This window comes from Hyaena hyaena, unplaced genomic scaffold (genome assembly GCF_003009895.1).
Source record: "Hyaena hyaena isolate Hyena2069 unplaced genomic scaffold, ASM300989v1 scaffold_31, whole genome shotgun sequence".
Lineage (NCBI taxonomy): Eukaryota > Metazoa > Chordata > Mammalia > Carnivora > Hyaenidae > Hyaena > Hyaena hyaena.
In genome coordinates, this window is record NW_024080664.1 from 1,344,688 (window position 1) to 1,366,058 (window position 21,371).

The 21,371-nt window shown below is 51.6% G+C and overlaps 2 protein-coding genes across 3 annotated transcripts in view; both read left to right on the forward strand.

Annotated features, from left to right (window-relative positions):
• Positions 1 to 3,168: 3,168 nt before the first annotated feature.
• On the forward strand, positions 3,169 to 12,668 carry LOC120229518 (olfactory receptor 6B2-like). Its single transcript, XM_039228573.1, has 2 exons — positions 3,169 to 4,084; positions 12,574 to 12,668. Exons 1-2 carry the CDS (start codon positions 3,169 to 3,171, stop codon positions 12,648 to 12,650), a joined length of 993 nt encoding a protein of 330 aa, XP_039084504.1. The 3' UTR covers positions 12,651 to 12,668.
• Positions 12,669 to 15,119: 2,451 nt separating this feature from the next.
• Positions 15,120 to 21,371, forward strand: part of NDUFA10 (NADH:ubiquinone oxidoreductase subunit A10) — a 47,913-nt gene continuing 41,661 nt past the window's right edge. Inside the window, exons 1-3 of one of the 2 annotated variants that reach the window (XM_039228571.1) lie at positions 15,120 to 15,264; positions 18,792 to 18,960; positions 19,681 to 19,896. In XM_039228571.1, coding sequence (XP_039084502.1) covers positions 15,187 to 15,264; positions 18,792 to 18,960; positions 19,681 to 19,896 — 463 coding nt within the window. In that variant the 5' untranslated portion in view covers positions 15,120 to 15,186. The remainder of the gene's footprint in view (positions 15,265 to 18,791; positions 18,961 to 19,680; positions 19,897 to 21,371) is intronic. The other variant, XM_039228570.1, reaches the window with a different exon arrangement.

The window sequence follows — 21,371 nt, forward strand, 5'->3', positions numbered from 1 at the left end:
CCCTGCCCGGCCCTCCTAGTCAGAGCCCTGGGGGCACATCCCCGCCGTCGCCTCCGCTGGGCTGTAGCTCTGCGGGTAAGTCGACTTCATCAGCGCTTTCTTCTCTTCCACGCGCAGGAGCCTGGTCACAGCCTCCAGACGCCAGGCTTGTGGCCCAATGTCCTCCCCAGCTTCCCACATCATCAGGGCTTCTCTATTTCTGCATTTCCTAAGAGATGTCTCTGGGATCTGAGGACCCGAGGAGAGGGGGAGGGAACAATCTCCTCTTCGGCATCCCTGGCTGAGCCGCACTGTCGGCTGCCCCTCTTCTCTGTCCCGGGCCTCCATCTCCGCCCCCTCCCTGATCAGGGACGCCCCCTCCAGCTTCCGCGATCCTGCCTGTGGCTGGGCCACTGGTGAGCGAGGGGGCAGCTCCTGCCTCGGGAAGTGCAGTCGGCAGAGACCAGGATCGCAGTGGATGCCAGCAGAGGGGGCAGGCCCACCACGGAGGTGGGTGTGGGGTGACGGCCCGCAGCAGGGCCCGTCGAGTGGGGTGGCCCGGGGCACCCCAGGCATCATGAGCGTGTGTGCGAGGCTGGGGGCAGTTCTGTCCTGCACTCCGTTATGGTTTATATTTGCGTTTAATCAGTATATGGACGGGAAAGCTGATTTATTATATTTCATTAATTCAACTCCTGTGCACGTTACTACCACCAATTATGAAGTGCTCGCTGCAAGCCAGGCACCGACCTGGTATTTATTACGCATTTTTCTCTAAAGATCTGTTACATTTATATTAGTTGTTTAGGTTCCTAATAATTTACCTACTTATCCGTGCCCTGATAGATGCCATTGGTGTGCAGCTGAACTTTGAACAACATGAGTTTGAACAGCATGAGTCCACTTATATGTGGATTGTTTTTCCATAAATACAATATAGTTCTGTAAATGTATTTTCTCTTCCTAACGATTTTCTTAATAACATCTTTTCTCCAGCTGACTTTATCATAAGGATACCGTATATAATACATACAACATACAAAATATGTGTTCATTAACTGTTCATGTTATTGGTAAGGCTCCCAGTCACCAGTGGTCTATCAGCAGTGAGGTTTTGGGGGAGTCAGAAGTCATAATGCGGATTTTCTACTGCACAGGCATCAGCACCCCCTCATCCCACGCTGTTCAAGGGTCAGCCGTATGTCCATTGCCTCTCCAGGTCTTCTTTTCTGTGTTTCAATTAGTCTATTATTTTGGGAGGATGGATGCTTTTGTTGTGATTCTGTGGTTTTTCACTCAACTCCCTTCTTTTCATCATGCGGCTAAGCAATGCCGCATTCGAGAGTTTTGCCCTGTTAGAGGCACGTGACGCCTTGTTTGGTATGTTTCTCCCCCAGCGACCTGTTCAGTCTGTGGGTTTTCTATACGGAAGTAGAAATGTTGCGTAAGGAAATGTCTACTTGCTGAATGTTTAATCCCGCCCGTAACATTTTCTTTTTAAAGGAGAATTGGAGAATTTAAAAATAAGCAATGGATCAGTATTTTGAATAAATAATCCATTTACATGAAACAAAATGGAAAAGGTAGCAAGCATCTAGACTGTGTCCCTCCACCGCTGTGACCCGGCCACCAGCTTCTCCCCTCCTGGGGCAGTGGGCACACCCAGTCCCCCGTATGACCATCACCCATACTCTGCCCACATATGCACCCTTACTCAGACCAGTGGAGCGCACTGTACATCCTGCTAAGAATGTGTAGACCATGAAACTGTGTACCTCGGAGTCACTCCATACCTGTAGAGAGACGTGTCCCCTCTTGTCAATGACCACACAGTGCTCCAAGCACAGATGTCACAAAGCTTATGTAATCAGCATTTCTTCCTTAAAGGGCATTGTCTGCCACTTCCTTCTGAAAAAATACTTTTTATTCTGTGATCTCTGTTCGTATAAAGTATTAGGGTCATGTCAGAAGGCAACTCCATCTTCGTTCTTGACCCACAATCAGATGGCTTTGTTGTCTATCTTGCTGCTGTCTGGGGGAGAGGGGCTGCCGCCGTGGAGGCGGAGGGCCCTGGCCTGTGTCCTGGTTCTGCCTCGGGGTTGGGTAAGCCCGTAAGCGTTTTGCTTTGGGTCTGACTTCATCTGAGCATGCAGATGTCTGCCTTGTGTTCCCAGGGCCTTGGTGATGACAGTGGGATGTGTCCCATGTTGAAACACTTGGCCCCTGACGAGGGTGATGAGGGTGATGAGGGTGCCATGAAGGCCAGCTCTGGGGACCCACATGTAGGATGGGGAAAGCCGTGTAAGGGCAGCCAGTAGACTGTTCTGGAAGCAGACCGCACTTAGGAGCCCTGTTTTCGCCGCCTCTACCTCCTCCCATCACACCTGTCAGGTGCTGGGAAGATACAGGCCCTTGAGAACATTCTAGATTCCTACGCTCTTGCTGCCCCAGCTACTTTCTGCCATCCGTGTGTGTTTTTCCTTCCAGAAATGGGTGGAAATCTTTCCTTTGCTGATATTCCCTTCCTGGTCTCTTCTGATATTTTGATGTTATGGATTTTTATCTTTTTACTCCTTTGACATACTTTTAGGGGTCTTGAGATGGCACAGAGATAGACATGTGACTGCTTCCCTCTCGGCCTGGGAGATTCCGGCTGCTCCCAAAGACCCGCAGCCCTGTGGGTGTGCCTGGCTCCGGGGTCTGGCTAACCTGGGACACAGTATCCCACCATCCCATGAGCCCACTGGGGTCCCTTCCTCTTACAAAATCAACTCTGCAACAGGTGGAAGTTTCAATATCTACCAAGTTAGAAAGAGCGCGAGACGCCAGACAGCAGACCAGGCGACCCTGGCGCGACCCTGGCTGCAAAGAGCTGTGGATTTCCGTACTGTGATTCGAGTCTTTAGAGAACTCCAGGCCGTAGGGAAACGACACCCCCGTGGGATATTGGGGAGGACGTGGGCGCGCATTCCAGAGCCCCGTTCTTAGCGTGAGCGGCCCCAAGGACGCCAGGAACCTCCTGACCGGAGGGGCTTCACTTGGAGACAGTTTCTGCTCCCCCAGCTGCTCGTGGGGCCGGGCGCCCGCTCTCGGGGCGGGACGTCTCCTGCAGGGAGGCTCTGCCCTCTCCCCCGCGGCCCTCAGCCCCGGGCGGTGGTGTTTTGCAGGCCCGGCCCGCCGCGCACGGGGATGAGGGGACAGAACGTGCCCACGGTCGGCGCCTTCGTGCTGGCGGGCTTCCCCGCGGCCGCTCGGCTGCGGCCGGTGCTCTTCCTCCTCTTCCCGCTCGCCCGCCTGCTCGTCCCGGCGGACAGCCTGGCCGTCCTGCTCACCGCCCGGCGCAGCGCGGCCCCGCACAGGCCCGTGTGCTGCTTCCTGGGCGCCCTGTCGTCCCTGGAGATCTGGTACGAGTCCGACGTCCTCCCCAAGATGCTGGGCGGGCTCCTCCTGCAGCGCAGGCGCATCTCCTTCGCCGGCTGCGTGACCCAGCTCTACTTCTTCAGCTCGCTGGTGTGCACCGAGTGCGCGCTGCCGGCCTCCATGGCCTACGACCGCCACGTGGCCACCTGCCACCCGCTGCGCCACCACGTCATCGTGACCACGGGGCGCTGCGTCCGGCTGGTGGCCTTCTCCTTCGCGTGCGGCTTCTCCATCTCCGTGGTCAAGGTGTGCTTCATCTCCAGCGCCACGTTCCGTGGCTCCAATGTCCCCAACCACTTCTTCTGTGACATCTCCCCCATCCTCAAACTGGCCTGCACGGACTTCTCGACCGCAGAGCTGGGGGACTTCGTCCTGGCCTTCATCATTCTGGTGCTGCCGCTCGTGGCCACGGTGCTGTCGTACAGGCACATCACCCTGGCGGTCCTGCGCATCCCCTCGGCCACGGGCCGCGGGAGGGCCTTCTCCACCTGCGCCTCCCACCTCACCATGGTCACCATCTTCTACACGGCCGTGATCTTCATGTACGTCCGGCCCCAGGCCATTGATTCCCGGAGCTCCAACAAGCTCATCTCTGCTGTTTACACCGTCCTCACCCCGATAATCAACCCCTTGATCTACTGCCTGAGGAGCAAAGAATTTAAGGCTGCCTTGAAAAAGCTCTTGGGCTAGGTCGATCTTCACGGTAGAACAATCAAATGTCCTAAAGTCTAATGTGTAGTGATAATAAAATGCTCTGCTATATTGCACTTTATGCTTTTTAGAGTAAATTTGCCAATGACATTTAGCAAACTGCAGAACCGTGCACAAATAAGAAGGCTTCGTCTGCTTTCGTTTTCATAAAAGGACAGCAGTCGGTTTGGTACTTTTGAGCTTTTTATGAATGCAGTCTTGAAGATGCTGGCATGTTTCTTTCATTCGATATGGTGCTTGAGTGAATGCTTGATGTTTTCGCATGTAGCAATGACTCGTGCAGATCGCGTACAGTCCTGTATTGTAGAAACGTATCACAATACACTTGGGCACTGACTGTGAGGGCGGCGTTGTAGATGCCGTCTATTATGGACGGTGCCCCCGTCAACATTCTGGCTCATTTCTCCCCATTGCTGTGCATTCGGTTTTGCGAGCTGCGTGCCTAGGCTGGGCTGAGGTACACGGACGTGCCACCCGTAATTGCTGCGACACGAGGAACGTGCTTGGGCAGGGTTGGTGGAGACTGCCAAACTGTCTTCGGTAGTGGGGGCACCGATCCTCGCTCCCATGAGCAGTGTCTGAGGGTCCCAGCGGCTCCGAGCCCCCTCCACACTCGGTGCTGTGAGTGTTTCTTGAGCAGCCACTCTCCCGGCACCACAATGGGATCTCCTTGTACTTCAGCCTGCGGTCACCCCGTGACACATGCAGAGTGTCCCCGTGAGGTTAGCGGCTGGCTGGCCCGCAGGGGCGCCTGCCCGGGTGCCCGTTACCACGTCCTGCTGTAGTTTTGCATCTACTCACTGCTTCTTCTCGATGTGTGGGCGTTCTTCCATGTTCTGGGGACGGGCTTCTGCCGATTCATTGGTTGTAAAAATGTCCCAGTGTGTGTGGGTTTGCCGTTTCATTCTTTTACCGGCGTCTCTCACTAAGGAGCATGGCTTTACTTCCACGTCCACTTCATCCATTTTCTCCTTTTACTGCTGCCTTCCACTTGAGAAATGCTTGCCTGTTCCAAGCCATAAAGATATTCTCCTGTTTACCTCTAGGAGCTTTATGGTTTAAGTTTTCACGTTTAGATTTACAACCCATCTGAAATTGATTTTAATTTATGGTATGTGATACCAGCTTAAGTTCACTCTTTTCTATCTGGATATCAAATTGATTCAGCACCTGCCATTTATTAAGAAGAACATGTCTTCCCCTCTGCACCGTCACCCTTTCCATAAACCAAATTATCTATCTATCCATCTACCTATCATCTTTCTATCATCTATCTATCTATCTATCTATCTATCTATCTATCTATCATCTATTATCTATCATCTATCCATCCATCCATCCATCTCCCTATCCGTCCACCCTCCTCTCTGTTTAAACTCCTTATTTTGTTCTGTTTGTCTTCGTGTCTATCCCTGTACGAATGCCATGTGGTTGTAGTTACTATGGCTTTTTCATATCTTGATGTCTGGTAGTAAATCCAACATCTTTGTTCTTGTTTTTCAAGATTGAAATAGTTATTTTTAGCCCTTCCCATTGGTGGCAGGGGATATATATTTGAGAATCAGCTTGTCAATTTCAACAAAAGAAAACTTTGTTGGATTTATTGGGATTGTAATGAATCCATAGACCAATCTGGAGAGAACTGCCATCTTTACAATTTTGAGACTCCTAATCCAAGAGGAAGGCACACTCCCTTCCTTTACAGCTTCTCAACACTGCTTGTCACTTTCAGCATATTGACCTTTCACATCTTTCTGGGCATGTTTGAGTTTGAAGGTTTTTTTAAACTAACAAATGGTAACTTTAAAAATTTTTATTTTTCATTAAAAAAAATTAATCTCTATTCCTTTGTTGCTGGCACATAGAACACAATTTTTAGATCTTTCCTTAATTTTTTTTTAACACTTATTTATTTTCGAGAGACAAGAAAGACAGAGCATGAGCGGAGGGGGTGCAGAGACAGAGGGAGACACAGAAGCCGAAGCAGCTGTCAGCCCGGCGTGAGGCTCGAACTCACAAACCATAAGATCATGACCTGAGCCAAGGTCTGATGCTTAACCTACTGAGCCATGCAGTCACGTCTAGAACATTCTTTCTGAAATAATTATAGATTTACAGGAGGTTGCAGGGGAATATTGAGGGAGGCGCTCTGTATCCTTCGCCCAGGCTTCCCCAATGACACCATCTTGTGTGACGAGTTCAGCATCCATAGCAGGACATTGACTTAACGCAACACACAAAACGTATTCGGATTCCTTCAGTTACACATGCACTCGTCCGTGTGTGTGTGTGTGCGTGCGCTTGCGCTCACACACGAGTAGCCCTGTGGTTTTAGCTTCGGGGACTACCACCTTCCCAGGATGTGAAATGTTTCTGTCACCACAAGTCACACACTCCACGTCCTAACCTCTGGCACCCACTAACCTGTTCCATGTCTATAACCGTGTTGCTTCGAGGATGTTATATAAACGGAATCATACTGTATGTAATCTGTAGAGACTGGCTTTTCCCGTTCGATGTCATTCTTTTGCGGTCCATCCAGGCTGTTAAGCGTGTCCACAGTCTGTTTTTATTGCCGACCGGTGCTCTGCAGCAGGCGTGCCCCGGCGATGAAGGACGAGCAAGGGGCTCCCAGCCGCTAGCTCCGAGGCATGAGAGTGTGACAGACATTGAAGCGCGTCTCTCTGTGAACCCAAGGTTTCATTTCTCTGGGCAAAGCCCAGTAGACCAAGTGCTGGGTTGTATCACATCTCATTTTTAGTGAGAAAGGCGCCTCCGAACCCTTAAGCAGAGCGGCTGTGCCGCTTTCCCCTCCCGCCGGCGGTGACCGAGTGAGCAGGTTCTGCCTCCTCCCCACCGCGGGGTTGTCGCCGTGTCTTACTCAGCCTCGCGTGGTGGCAAGTGCGTGGTGGCACCTCCCTGGGGGGTTAGTTTACCTTTCTCTAATGGCGAACGGAGCAGAACATCTTCTCATGGGCTTGTTGGCCATGTGTGTATCCTTGTCCGTGAAACGTCTGTTCACACCTCTTCCCCATTTTCTAACTGTATTGTTTCTGAATGTTCAGTTTTGAGAGTTTTTTACACATTCTGAATGCAAGGCTTTTGTCAGATCGCACACCTCTTCTTCCCATCTGCCGTTTGCCCTGCCGTCCGTGTCGGGTCCCTGATGGAACAAACCTTTTCAATTTTGCCGAGTTCCAGTGTACCACGTTTTCCTTCTGTGCATCATGCTCTTGACGTCAAGTTCAAGAATTCTTTCCCTTGTCCTCGGTCCGGAAGGTTTTATTCTATGACTCTTATCCAAAAGCTTTATAGTTTTACATTTAGGTCCACGGTCATTTAGAGTTCATTTCCTTCCTTCCTTCCTTCCTTCCTTCCTTCCTTCCTTCCTTCCTTCCTTCCTTCCTCCCTTTCTTTCTTAATTTCTGAGAGAGAGAGAGAGAGAGAGAGAGCATGAGCAGGGGAGAGTCAGAGAGGGAGACACAGAATCCGAAACAGGCTCCAGGCTCTGAGTTAGCTGTCAGCACAGAGCCCGATGTGGGGCTCAAACCCACGAACTGTGAGATCATGACCTGAACCGAAATCAGACACTCAAATGACTGAGGCCCCAGGCACCCCTAGAGTTCATTTTCACGTGCGGTGTGAGGGTCTTATCGACGTTCATTCTTTTGTGCCCATGATGTCCAACTTCTGCAACATGATTGTGTGAGAAACCACCCTTCCTTTATTGAATTGCATTTGTACCTGTGTAACATGTCGGTTGAGAATATTTGTGTCGGTTTATTTATGATCCTCTGTTTCCTGATGTTGATCGATGTGTCTGTCCTTCTACCGATACTACATGGTCTTGAGAAATGTAGCTATTTGGTAAATCCTTAACATTGTGAGAATGATTGGCTCCTCCCACTTTATTCTTCTTTGTCAAAACACTGAAGGGCCTGTATGTCTCCTTGTAAATTTTATGATAGGCTTGTTTGTATGTACAAAAAATCTTGATGGAATTTTTCTGGGAATCGCACTGAACATACAGATCATTTTGAGGAGAACCGGCATTATTGACTGCTGAGTCTTCCAGCCCAGAAACCACAGCAAGTCTCTCCGACTGATGTTTGCTCTGACTTCTTTCTCTGGTGGTTTGTGGTTTCCAGCATTCAGGTCCCGGACATGCTCTGCTGGGAAACACCCAAGTGTCACACTTTTCCTGGGGAAATTATAGATGCCATTGCCTTGTTACATTTCAGCGTCCATGTATTTGCTGTTAGCATATAGGAATATGCAGATTCTGTGTCGACCTTGTAATCTGCAGCCTTGCAGACCTCATTTATTACTTCCGGGGACATTGTTGGCGGATTGCTCTGGATTTTCTACGTAGCCAATCACGTCGTCTATGAATAAAAGCAGTCTAATGTCTTCCTTTCCAGTTGTACGCCTTTCATATCCTTTTTATTCCTTCCTTATCGGGTTGTTTAGGAGTTCCGGGGCTCTGCTGAAGGAATGGGGAAAGCAGGCATCTTTGCTGGTTCCTCTCCTAAAAGGAGTAGAACAGGGGTGCCTGGGGGGCTCAGTCGGTTAAGCTTTCGACTTTGGTTCAGGTCATGATCTCACAGTGCGAGTTCGAGCCCCGCGTCAGGCTCTGTGCTGACAGCTCGGAGCCTGGAGCCTGCTTTGGATTCTGTGTCTCATTCTCTCTGCCCTCCCCTGCTTGTGCTCTGTTTCTCAAAACTAAATAAATGTAAAACAAATTTTTTTAAAGATTAAAAGTAAGGCATCAACCCTTCATATGAAGTGTGATGTCAATTGTAAGGTTTGAGGGTAGATGTTCTGTACCAAAGTGAGCCAGCTTCCCTGGTGCTAGCAGGCTGTGTGTGTGTGTGTGTGTGTGTGTGTGTGTGTGTGTGTTTGAAAACATGAATCCGTGTTGCATTTTTTCAAATGCTTCTTCTACCTCAGATGTTTAAATTTTTTTTTTAATGTTTATTTATTTTTGAGACAGAGAAGCAGACTGCAGAGGAGGGGCGGGGAGAGAGGGAGACACAGAATCTGAAGCAGCTCCAGGCTCGAGCTGTCAGCACAGAGCCCGACGCAGGGCTCGAACCCACGAGTATGAGGTCATGACCTGAGCCTGAGGAGTCGGATGCTTAACCAACTGAGCCCCCCAGGCACCCCTGCCGCAGGCGTTTTGATGGCTGGTTTTTCTCACCCGTTAAGGCGGCTCGCAGTGCTAGGTGACTGAATACCAAGTCAGCCTCGCAGCCTTTGAACAGACCCCGTGTGGGTGGTGTGGTCCCCGCTGTACACGTTGCTGGATTCAATTTGCTAACATTTTGCTGAGGATTTTTGTGTCTCAGCTCATGAGAGATATTGGTCTAAATGGTTTTTTGCTTTTGTTTTTTGTGTATGTGCTTTGTCTGTCTGATACCATGAAATGGGCTGGGGAGTGTTCCCTCTTCCTCTGTTTTCTGGAGGAGACTATATAAAGTTAAATCTTTAAATGTTTGGCAGAATTTTCCAGTGAAATCACCTGGGCCTGGGAATTTCTCTTTTTTGGGAGGTAGGGGAAATTTTAAAATTACAAATTCAATTTGGATAATTTAGGTTATCAAATTGTTATTAGGGCTTATGTCTGATTTTTTTCTTCCTCCCTTCTGTCCTTCCTCCCTCCTTCCTCCCTCCCTCTCTCTCTCTCTCTCTCTCTTTCCTTCCTCTTCTCCTTTTTCCTTACCTCCTGGTTGGGAGGTTTTACATTCTTTAGAGACGCATCTTGATTAGCGATAATGCAGTAACAATAACTCGGCTCACCCTGAGCTCACCCTTGGGCGGCAGGGTTCTGTATCGCGTGGTGTCCTTAGCAGTTACCCTAGATGTCACAGCACGTGCTTGTGACTTATCACAACCTATCAGTGCGTCACCACTTCCTGCGGGAGAGCGAAAGGCGACTTTCACTGACGTCCTTGCACCCTCTCCACTTCCTAAAGATGCTTGTTTTGAGTGCCTCGTCCACATACTTTAAACATCACGTTTGCCTCAACCATCCAATGTGATCTGAGAAACTCACGAGGTGAAGGACGGTCTATTATACTTACCCCCGTTTCACCCAGGCCAGGGTCCTCCCTTCCTTCCCAAGTCCCCAACCTCCTCTTGTTACCATTTTCTCTCTGCTTGGAGAGCTCCTTTAGCCAGACTTTAGGGGTAGGGTCCTGCTGGCGTCTCTCAGTTTTCCTTCACCCCAGAACATCTCTTTCCCTTTTCACATCTGAAGGGCAGCTTTGCTGGGTGTAGGAGTCTGGGCCCAGGGGCTCATTCTTCCTCTGCATTGTTGGGCAGCCTCTCTGATACCTCCAGCAGAGGCCAGCGTCGCTGGCAAAGGGGGCCGCCAGGAGCCCACCAACAGGAAGTGATCGGGGAAAGCAACCGAGGAACACTTCCCAGATGGTTTTATGAATCCAGTCTTATCCTGATCCCATAACCTTGAGAAGATGGTCCAAACTGGAAACTACAGACCATCTCACTCACGAATATACATGAAAAACATTCCTTAAAAATATTTGCAAATAGGATTCAGCAATCTATAAAAAGCGTGACACGTGACCTGGGGTTTAGCCTGGGGATACAAGGCTGGTTCAATATGCAAAAGCCAATGGCTGAGACCCATCATATTAACAGGCGGGAGCAGAGGTCATGCTGTTACCAAAAGATGCAGGAAAATTGCTTGACAAAATGTAGCATCTGTTCATGGGAGCAAGTCCCAGGAAACAAGAACCTGGTGAGCTGCTCCAGCTGCATGAAGAGAAGTGACAAGTCTCCTGGAGTTTGTGTTACACTTAACCAGAAACTGTGTGTGTGTTTTCCCCTGGGAATTCGAGGAGGCAAGCTCCCCCGCTCCTGTCCATCACAGAGCCCTGAAGTGTCAGCTGGTGAGGTCAGGACATCAGAACCGGAAAAGAGGCAAACGGCACTCAGGCTGGAAAGAATGAAATAAAGCTGTTCCTATTTACGGACATAACTGCTGACGTAGGAAGTCCCAAGGCACCTACACATCTTCCAGAACGAACAGTGTATTCAGCGAGGCCACTGGATACAGACTAAGTGTACAAAATCCAGTTGTGTTTTTATGCACTAGTAGCGAACACAAGGGAACCAAAATTTAAAATACCATTTAAAAGTGTGGGGCGCCCGGGTGGCTTAGTTGGTTAAGCGTCCGACTTTCACTCGGGTCATGATCTCGCGGTTCGTGGGTTTGAGCCCTGCGTCAGGCTCTATGCTGACTGCCAGCTCAGAGCCTGGAACCTGTTTCAGAGTCTGTGACTCCCTCTCTCTCTGACCCTCCCCTGCTCACGCTGTCTCTCTCTCTCTCCTAGAAATAAATAAAACATTTAAAATAAATAAATAAATAAATAAATAAAAGTGCTTAACATTGTTTAAGTACTTGGGTATACATCTAACAAAACTGCAGAACTGACGTGTGTGGGAGCGTCTGCTGGGCAGGGCTAGGAGGACTCAGCGAAGAGGCGAATTCTCCCCAGACTGCTCTGCAGGTTTAACACAATTACTAATAGAATTGCAGCAAGGGTTTCTGCACATACAGAGAAGATTGCCCTTAAACATTCCTGAAAAGGTCAAAGAAGTGGAACAGCTAAACCAATTTGAAAGGAGAATGGAGGTGGAGGAGTTAAGCCCACCGACTCTGAGAGTTAGTCTGAAGCTACAGCAATCAACACTGCGTGGTGCTGGGGCGCCTGGGGCTCAGCCGCTTAAGCTTCTGATTAATGATTTCAGCTCAGGTCATCTCATGGTTCATGAGATCAGGCCCCTTGTCGGACTCTGTGCTGACAGCACAGAGCCTTCTTGGGAGTCTCTCTTCCCCCCATCTCTGCCCCTCTCCCACTCACGTGAGCACACACACTCTCTCTCTATATCCCTTCCTCTCTCTCTCAAAATAAATTAAAAAAAAAAAGACTGTGTGGTATTGTTGGGAGAGGTGCACAAAGGTTGATGGAACAGAAAAGAAAGGCCCCATATAAATACTATCCACTTTAATTTAAAATTTTATTGAGGTAATTGTAGATTCATATGTGCTGGGGTGGCTCAGTCAGTTAAGCATCCGACTTCAGCTCAGGTCATGATCTCATGGTTCATGGGTTGGAGCCTCGTGTCGGGCTCTGTGCTGAGCCTGGAGCCTGCTTCGAATTCTGTGTCTCCCTCTCTCTGCCCCTCCCCTGCTCACACGGTCTCTCTCTCTCTCTCCCTCAAAAATAAATAAATATTAAAAAAATATAGAAACAGAAATCCTTTGTAAGCTTTGCCCAATTTCTCCCAATGAAAGCATTAGCGTGACTACAGCACAAGACCACAACCAGAATGTTGATACTGAGTCAATCCACCCACCTCATTCCCTTCCTGTGCTACCTGTACTTTGTGTCTACGTCTGAGTATTTGGTTGTATAAAACGTGATCATCGGTTAGGTTTTGGGCCCAGCACCGCCATCGAGACGCTGAACCGCCCCAGCGTCAGGCAGATTCCTTGCGTTGGTCTTTTATGACTACATCACCTCTCCCCCACTGCCCCCTGCCTCCCCCCGTCGCGAACCCCTGTGGCTACTGATGTGACCTGGGTCTCTAAAATGCTGTCATTTCAAAACGTTGTATAGAGTCACACATTCTCAGAAGTTATTTTCCACGTAGTGTGATTCCTTGTTTGTTCTGTTGTGTCCACGCTGACGGCGTGCTGTGGGGCGCTCGGGTCGTGGTCCGTTTAACTCTTCACCTCTCAAGGACATCCAGCCTGACTCCAGCGTCCGGCTATTACGATAAAGCTACAACCAACATCCACGTACGGGTTTTCATGGGGACACAAGTTTCCAGGGAAGCAGAAGTCAGAAGTGACACAAGCATAGTGACCAAGGTCTAGGTCAAGCTACACCTGCAGCCAGGTACATGCTCTAAACGTCTCTTTTACTGTGCGATTCCGTCACTTGATTTATGTTGCTGGTTAGTACTGATACTCGGGTATTAAACAGTAACTCAAACGGAGACTCGAGAGATTTTCTAAGTGTACGTTACACAGATGTGAATTTTACCAGTAGAGCCTCACAAGTTACGTGACCTCAGGATAGTGCAAAATCTCCTACCAATCCAGAAACACCACCTTTTTCTTATGAACCAATATTGACTCTTCTCTCGTTTGGTTTCACTGCTGTAGTGATCATATAATCCCTCAAACTGGAGCTGGGCATAACTATAACTTGCAGGATATTTACAAATGGAGCTCACTTGGAAGTGAATTTACTGAGTGCACGGTTTCCTCTCCCAGTGCTTCTGGACAGGGAGGGTCAGTACTGTACTGATTGCAGCTGACTATCAAGGTCCCGTAACAGGGTGTTTATGAATGGCCTCACCACTGGGGACACTCAAAACATATTATCTATGTGCCAAGAGCTTCGCTTACTCTAGTTGCAAAATTATGTTTAAATAAATTTTGGTTTTTAAAAAAAGCAGTTATGTGTCATCCCTTACTTCAATATTCCTCGCAAACCTTAGTGTTCAGAGCTGTGTCCAGTAGACTGTCCCTTGTCCTTCCTTCTCCGGATCGAGCCCTGGGGGAGGTGCCAGGGAGGAGGCCAGGTCTGGGAAGCGCCTGGACAGGGAGGCAGTTCCCGGAACAGGGCGATGGCCGCGGCCTGAGAGGCGGGATCATGGTTCACCGGCAGGGGTGTCTGAGGAACTTCAGGGCAGCGGTGTCTGGTTTAACTTAATCTGACTTTGTTTCGACTGGGGCCTCTCCCCCTTCCTCACGCTGCGGTCAGTACCCGGTGTCCACACGAGAACTCTGTCTTGGGAAATAACATAAAGGATGTGTCTTCACCTGGGGTCAGGCTGGGAAAGCCGCGCATGGGACAATGAACATGACAAAAGCTGGCCCCCTCACCGCCCAGGATTCTGACACCCGGGAAGGGGCTGTGCGCTCCCCAGGGCCATGGGACGCCTTGGTGGCTCCAAGGGGCTGGAGGACTTAGGACTCCCTGGTCGCACCTGCTTATTGGAGGTGCGTGTGCAATGTGTCAGGAGCTCTGCCTGGGGCCGGGGTGGCCGTGGAGGGAGGAGGTGAACGTGCCTGCGCTCAGGAAACACAGGGTTCAGAACAGCACTTGTCCCAGTGCCGGCCGCTGACTTCGGAATCGGCTTGTGAGGCAGGTGGCAGACAGACCCCCTGGCTCTGCGGACGAGGGCTCTGCCCCGTGCACACGCAGGGATTCTCGCCGTAGAGAAACATCCGTTGGAAGACCTTCGTGTTCAGAACGGCACTCGCACGAGGCACGCAATTCCACGATCATTCCGAAAAGCCGGAAGCCGAAAGGAGGTCACACGACAGGAAATCTGGGGTGCTGAGAGCAGGCCGAGGGACGGGAGACTCGGACAGCTTTCCGAACGGCAGGCGGGAGGCATCTCCCGTGGAGGCGAGGGCCCAGCCCCTCACGAGGGCCGCGCTGACGCCGCACCCACAGCGGTGCGTGCTCCAGCGTCGTCCGACGTGCTGCACGGCCTGCGAGACCCGGGACGGAGAGGTCAGCCCGCGGCCCCTCTCCCTGCCCCGCCCCAGTCCCGGGCCACCTTCCCGGCCTCGGACGGGCTTCCGGCTCCCGGGGGAGACCCAGGTGGGTGGCAGCTCCGCCCCGGCCGGCCTCGGGCCCCCGGGCGGGCGGGGGGCGTCAGGCGCGCCGCACCTGCCAGCCCCGGGGCGGCCTCGGCTCTGCGCCCCGCGCGACCTCAGGACCCCCGCGGACTCCCGCCGACGCTCTCCAGCGCCCCTGTCGCTGCCGCAGGCCCAGATCGGGCGGCCGGACCCCAGAAAGGCCGGGCGAGGCGCAGGCGCAGGGGGAGCCTGCCCCGCGCCGCCGTTCGCCGAGGGCCCGCAGCCCGATGCCCTGCGCCTGCGCCTGCGCCTCGCGCCCGGAAGCTCCTGACAGGCGCCGCGCGGGCACCCAGACCGTGACGTCACGGCGGCGCGCCGGCCGCGAAAGAGGACCCCGCCGCGACCGCGTCCCCTCGGGTCCTTGAGCCGGTGCGAGCCGCGGAGCCATGGCCTTGAGGCTGCTGAGAAGAGTGGTCCCCGCGTCGTCGGCGGCGCGAGGCCTGGCGGCGGTACCCCAGCGCGTGGTGAGCGGCACGCGGGCGCGCGTGGGGAGGTGCTGGCCTGTCCTCCCGGCGCCGACTCTTCCTCACTCCCCGGGCCTCTGGGCCGCGGCTCCCAGGGTCACTCCGGGGGGACACCCGCGGCCCCCGGACTATTTGGTCCTGAGTCGCGGGCAGATTTGCTAGGGGCCGGGAGCTTCTCCAGGCCGTGTCATCTGAGCTCCAGGCACAAGGCGCGGAGGGGAGCGGCGGGAGTCGGCCTCCGGCTGCCGGGGTGTGGGAGGCCCGCTTGCAGGTACCCGGGTGCAGTGGGGCGACGGGGCACGAGCAGGTGTGGATGAGCTGGGGAGAGCCTGGGCCACGCGCCCCTTCATCCGCTTATTAAAGTAGCCGCTCTGTCAAGCCCGGTTAGGGCCCAGCCCCTGCTAGGCGCCGCGGGAATGTGACCGGAGCAGAAACCAAAGAGAAGGCGTTTCCGTTAGACCTGAAGGCATTAGGAGAACTTCCTCCGGCAGAGGACAGTGGGGGGACGTCGACGCAGAGGGAACCAAAGAAGCAAAAGAATCGAGGCTGGAAGCCCTAGGGAACCTTCTTTTATAAGTGGTTGTATAATAGCATCTTTGCTTGCTGAGGGCAGGAACGAAACTGGTGTCAGATTGTAAAGGGACTTGCTTGACCTCGGTGCTAAACATTGTGATGAGAGCGTTTTAAATAGAACAGTGCAACAGTCTTATCAAAGTCATATACATGTTTTTAGGAGATAACTCAGGCCACCAAAGAGAAGAAACAGAAAAGTAGTTATCTTTTTAATATCCGGTGTCCTGGGAATTGTGTTAGTGGAAGTGAGGGACTCAGAATAAAGGAGGTGGTATTTTGCTGCAATACATGCACTAGACAGACCCCCCCCCCCCCCCCCCCCCCCCCCCCCCCCCCCCGTGTACCTTCTACCCGGGATATAGATGAATTTCAGTTAAGTCGGAGAAAAATAAGTAAGATGAAAAGCGTACACACCTTGTTACTTGAATAATTAAAGAAATGCGAAATGTGATGTGAAAGAGCAGTTATTCCGTATGATTCTAAGGAGCAGTAAACGGGCTGAGGATGGAGAATTCTAGAGAGTACTACTATAATTCTATAAGAAAGCACTTTCTGAAGATTTTGAAGTTGGGACCTGGCCAACTGCTTGACCAGACGTTACTGCACACTTTGTGCCACATCTGTGTGTTCTCAAGTTGTGGACACAAATGGAAACAGTTTGCACATGGCTTATAGGCAGCCTGGAGGAGAGGGTGTTTAATTTCTAGGGTTCAAGGTACAACATGATTAACATCTCCTTATTATCTCATCTGCTTTTCCCTTGTCCACTTGGCATAGGCCACACTGGCCTTGCTGACTTGGCAGCACTCTGGCCTCTGGACATTTGTGCTTACTGTTTCCTCCACCTGAAAGACCCTCTTCCAAATCCACTTGGCCGGTGCCCTCAGCAACTCCCGGGCTTTGCCCAAATGTTACTCTTTCTTGAGAGGCTCCGTAGCCACCTTGTAACACACAGCCCAGCCCGTGTGCCATGCTGCCCTGCCCTCCACAGCACGCACTTACTATGCTGCTGACGGTCGTGTCCTGAGCAGCACAGGTTTGAACTGCAGGGGCCACTTATTTGCGATTTTTTTTCTTATAAGTACAGTATTGTAAACGTATTTTCTCTTCCGTATGATTTTCTTAGTAATTTCTTTTCTCTAACTTACTTTATTACAGTGTAAAATACTTGTACAAATATGTGTTCATCAACTTTTTACCTTATCGGTAAGGCTTCTGTCAACAGTAGGCGATTAGTAGTCACGTTTGTAGGGAGTCAAAAGTTGTACGTGGATTTTCAACTGCACGGGGGTTCAACTGCAGATTTTCAAACCGCTGCACCACTCAGGGGCCCGCTGTAACGACTTCTCTGTTTTGTTGTCCTGTGGAATCCTTTCGCGCATATTCACGTCCCCAATTGTCTAGCAAAAGTGCAGTGCATCGTGTGGGCTTCTAATGAATACTTATTGAATGAAGAAATAAGTGAATGAACATTTTTTCGTATGGTTTTTGATATTTTTAATTCTTTAAAAATAAGCTACGAGTCCTATTCTTCCTTGTTCTATCACTATTCCTTCTGGATCTGTACAGCTTTTACACACGCTAAGGATTTTCTTAGTTGCTTGCCTTTTGATTGTGTTGCTTGCTTTGTGTGTGTGTGTGTGTGTTGTGGAGGGTAGATCATGTGGCTTTTGAGCAGAGAATGGGTGTGTTGGAGACAGGCGATGAAGCACTGTACTGTAGATGAGATATGTGAAGATGTTTGCAGAATCATCGCAGGAGGGATGGGGAAGGCACATTTTGCTCCCAAAAGGCTTAAGAGTTAAGGTCGGTAGGACTCTGTGAGTGTCTGCAGGGAAGGGAGGAGGAGGAGGGTATCCAAGGCGATTCCCGATTCCTGTGTTTGCTGGTTTTGCTTGGTGGATAGCGGTTAGGGAGCTTGGGAAGGAAACAGATTCGGGGGTTAGAGTATGGATGCTAACTTTCAGTTTTAAGCCTGTTAGCTTTCAGGTACTTTCAGGACTTTTGGATGGAGCTATTTAAAGGCAGGTAACCAGGTGCAGAGCTCAGGACAAGAATCTGGACTAGAAAAATGCTCTGTTGGGGCGCCTGGGTGGCTCAGTTGGTTAAGCGTCTGACTTTGGCTCAGGACGTGATCTCACGGTTCGTGGGTTCGAGTCCTGCGTTGGGCTCTGTGCTGTCAGCCAGCAGATTCTGTATCTCCCTCTCTGAGCCTCCCCTGCTCACGCTGTCTCTCTCTCTCTCTCAGAAATAAATTAAAACATTAAAATTTTTTTTAAATGCTCTGTTCCCTTACTCCTATCTTCCCTTTTCCTCCTTCTCCATGCCTTTCTTCCGTCCATCCATCCATCCATCTATCCATCCATCCAACTTATATTGCACATGGTAAGTGTGTTCTGTTCCAGGCCCTGAGGATTTAGCAGTGAACAAAACCAACAATCCCCTATAGTTATGAACTTACACTGGGAGTGGGGCAGAGAAACCAATAATTAAATAACTAGGTAATAAAAATGTAGATGTTGGCTTTTTTTTTTAAGTTTATTTATTTTGAGAGAGTGTGCATGAATGGGGGAGGGCAGAGAGAGAGGGGGAGAGAGAATCCCAAGCAGGCTCTGCACTGTCAGTCCAGAGTTTTGAAACAGTTCCATCCCACAAGCTGTGAGATCATGACCTGAGTTGAAACCAAGAGCTGAATGCTTAACTTACTGAGCTACCCAGGCACCCCTAGATGTTGGCTTTTTTTTTTTTAATGTTTATTTTTGAGAGGGAGACACAGAATCTGAAGCAGGTTCCTGGCTCCAGACTGTCAGCACAGAGCCCCATGTGGGGCTCGGACTTAACGAACCATGAGATCATGACCTGAGCCAAAGTCGGTAGATTTTGGCATTTTTACCTAATGGGTGCCGGTGCCTGTGGGAACCAGAATGCTCATGCCCTGCTGCTGTGTTTTCCAGGAAGGAATTCATACAGGCGTCCGGTGCAGGCTGCGCTACGGCCCTTTGGCATACATACTTGGCGAAAGGACAACCAAGAAATTCACAGAACGCAGCAAAGTGATAACCGTAGACGGCAATATATGTTCTGGAAAAGGCAAGCTTGCGAAAGAAATAGCAGAGAAATTAGGTACGGATATATGTCACATGGGGTTCCTTTCTCTCCAGTGCATAGTTGCTTGTCTGAGTTTGATGTTACCTTCATATAGACTGAGTGGAACTGGGCCTGAGGTAGATGTTTTACATTTTTAAAATCCATTGAAAACTATTTTTAATCTCAGAGATTTGGGAAGTTTTTACAGTCCACACTGGTTGTCAGTTTGAATTGGAACTTTTCCTTAATAACGTCAGCAGAGCACGTTCATGTGAGTGGTGTCGCCCGGGCTCTGTGACAGTCGTCCGGGGTAGGGCCAGGTCCTTGCTGTCGCTTACGGATGGGGAGCTCGGCAGGAGGCTGCCGTCACACAGGGGTCAGTGTGGAGCTGGGACTTGAGCCGTGTCCCCTGACACCTGGGGAAGATGCCGAAGGACTTCCTGTAGTAGTCTATGGGCTGACGCCCAGTCGTACATGGGGGGCTCCCCGTGGGTCTGGGCCGCTCTCCTTTGTGGGAGGACCTCCCGCGAGGGTACCAGACACACTGCAGCCCAGGCCTTTCGCTGACATGCTTCTCTTACACGCGTGCTCCACACACGCCGTCTTCAGTGTTCTGGGTAAACACGGGCGTGAGGGTGACTAGCCCCGGGTCCTAACCGAAGCCTCTGCCCTGAATTCAGGTGGGGCTCTGTTTCCGTGGGTCCGCGCTGCCCGCGCTGGCCCATGAGGCATTCTCATCACGTTTCTTCTTCTCAGGCTTAAAGCACTTCCCTGAAGCCGGGATCCACTACGCGGACAGCACCACAGGAGATGGGAGGCCCCTGGACGAAGAGCTCAGTGGCAGCTGCAGCATTGAGAAGTTTTACGATGACCCGAGAAGTAATGACGGCAACAGCTACCGCCTGCAGTCCTGGCTGTACGCCAGCCGCCTCCTGCAGTACTCGGACGCCCTGGAGCACCTGCTGAGCACAGGTACGCAGTCCGCAGGCACGGAGTCTATGTGTACAGGGTCTGCAGGTCTGGGGTCCTCAGGTCCGGGGTCCGCAGGCACGGGGTCCTCAGGTCCGGGGTCTGGGCCGGGTGGCTGGCAGGCGTGGTCTGCACCTGAACCCTTTCTGGAATTCGGCCACAAAGCAGAGCTTTTCTTTAAGAGTATTTTGTGAGGCAGGTTCTGTGTTTTTAAGATCATAAATTCCTTGAGACCCACATTACTATTGCTTTGGAATAAAATTCACTGAACAATAATTCATTTCGTGTGCTGGAGCCAGGTGGATGGGTTGTGTGGAATTTCCCCATCAGAGGTGTGGAGGCAGACGTACAGGGCCCTGAAGGCCCAGACGGTGCAAGGGGGGTGTGTTTCTGGAAGTCACTGGAAGCCAGCAAGAAATGGACGAGGACTGTACACTGGGCAGGCCCTGTTTGGAGTCTGGGAGACAGGCAGCAGGGCTTAGGACCTGAGTCAGCGCAGAGCAGGGTGCAGCCCGGGGGGGACCGCATTATCCTGGCTGCCAGCAGTGTGGGTTACACTCGGCCCCTCCCCAGAGTGCCCTCAGAACCGCTAACAGACGCTGGGGTGCTCGGCCACACCTCCCAAGCCTTGGCAGTGCTGAATCTGCGGGTGGAAACGGCGTGCGTGCGCCCGTGAGAGGAGGGGGTGCGGATCGTATGGGCCTTGTGTCCCCCTCTTACGGCAGTGACGGCCACGCCCGGTCGGCCGTCAGTTACCTGGTGAGCTGATTTGCAGAGCGATCTGCTGCCGCCCAGGGGGTTCTGCTTCTTGGGGTGTGAGGACGAGAGCGTACGGCGCGGTGGGCAGGGACCGGGGAACGGCCGGAACCAGTGCGCAGAGCGGCATGCGGGAAGCCGCGGCAGCAGGGTTCCACGTGTCCAGCGTGGATTCACCCTTCCCGAAACGGTGACAGAGGAGTCTGACTATCGTCTTGGGTCCAGAACGTCCTGAGTGATGCTTTTCCTTCTGTGAACGGAAGCCCTGACTTTGGTTGGTGCTGCTTCTAGAACCAGTGCGGTCACCCCGCGCTGTTCTGTCCAAGACCTGGCCCCGAGGAACGGCTGCTGGCTTGGAGTCAGTACCCGTACTTGGCTCGTTCCGAGTTGTGCTGAAGCAGACCTCAGCTCGCAGCACTCTCCGTTGCTTAAAGTTCAGGAGGCTCGCTTTAGAGAAAACTTACCCAATTCTCTTTGTGTTGTGCTGATCGGTAAGTGTTTCGTGAGCGCCTGTCGTGTGCGGGGCGCGTTCTGGGAGCTGGGGTCTGGAAAGGGAAGCCTGCCCTCCCGGAGCTAACAGTTACTGGGGAGATGAAGAGTAAGTGTGGGGGAGTTCACTGCCACGCCAGGTGGCGAGAGGCTGAGGCCCGGTTTGCAGTGGGGCCGGGGCCCTGCCTGCGGGTGGGAATGCTGGGGGAGGGCTCTATCCTGGCACAGCAGGG

Coding starts and splice junctions, on each gene's coding strand:
- LOC120229518 (XM_039228573.1), top strand. CDS start 3,169: ATGAGGGGACAGAACGTGCCCACGGTCGGCGCCTTCGTGCTGGCGGGC. Junction 4,085..12,573: donor TGCCTTGAAAAAGCTCTTGG/GCTAGGTCGATC, acceptor ATCATCGGTTAG/GTTTTGGGCCCAGCACCGCC.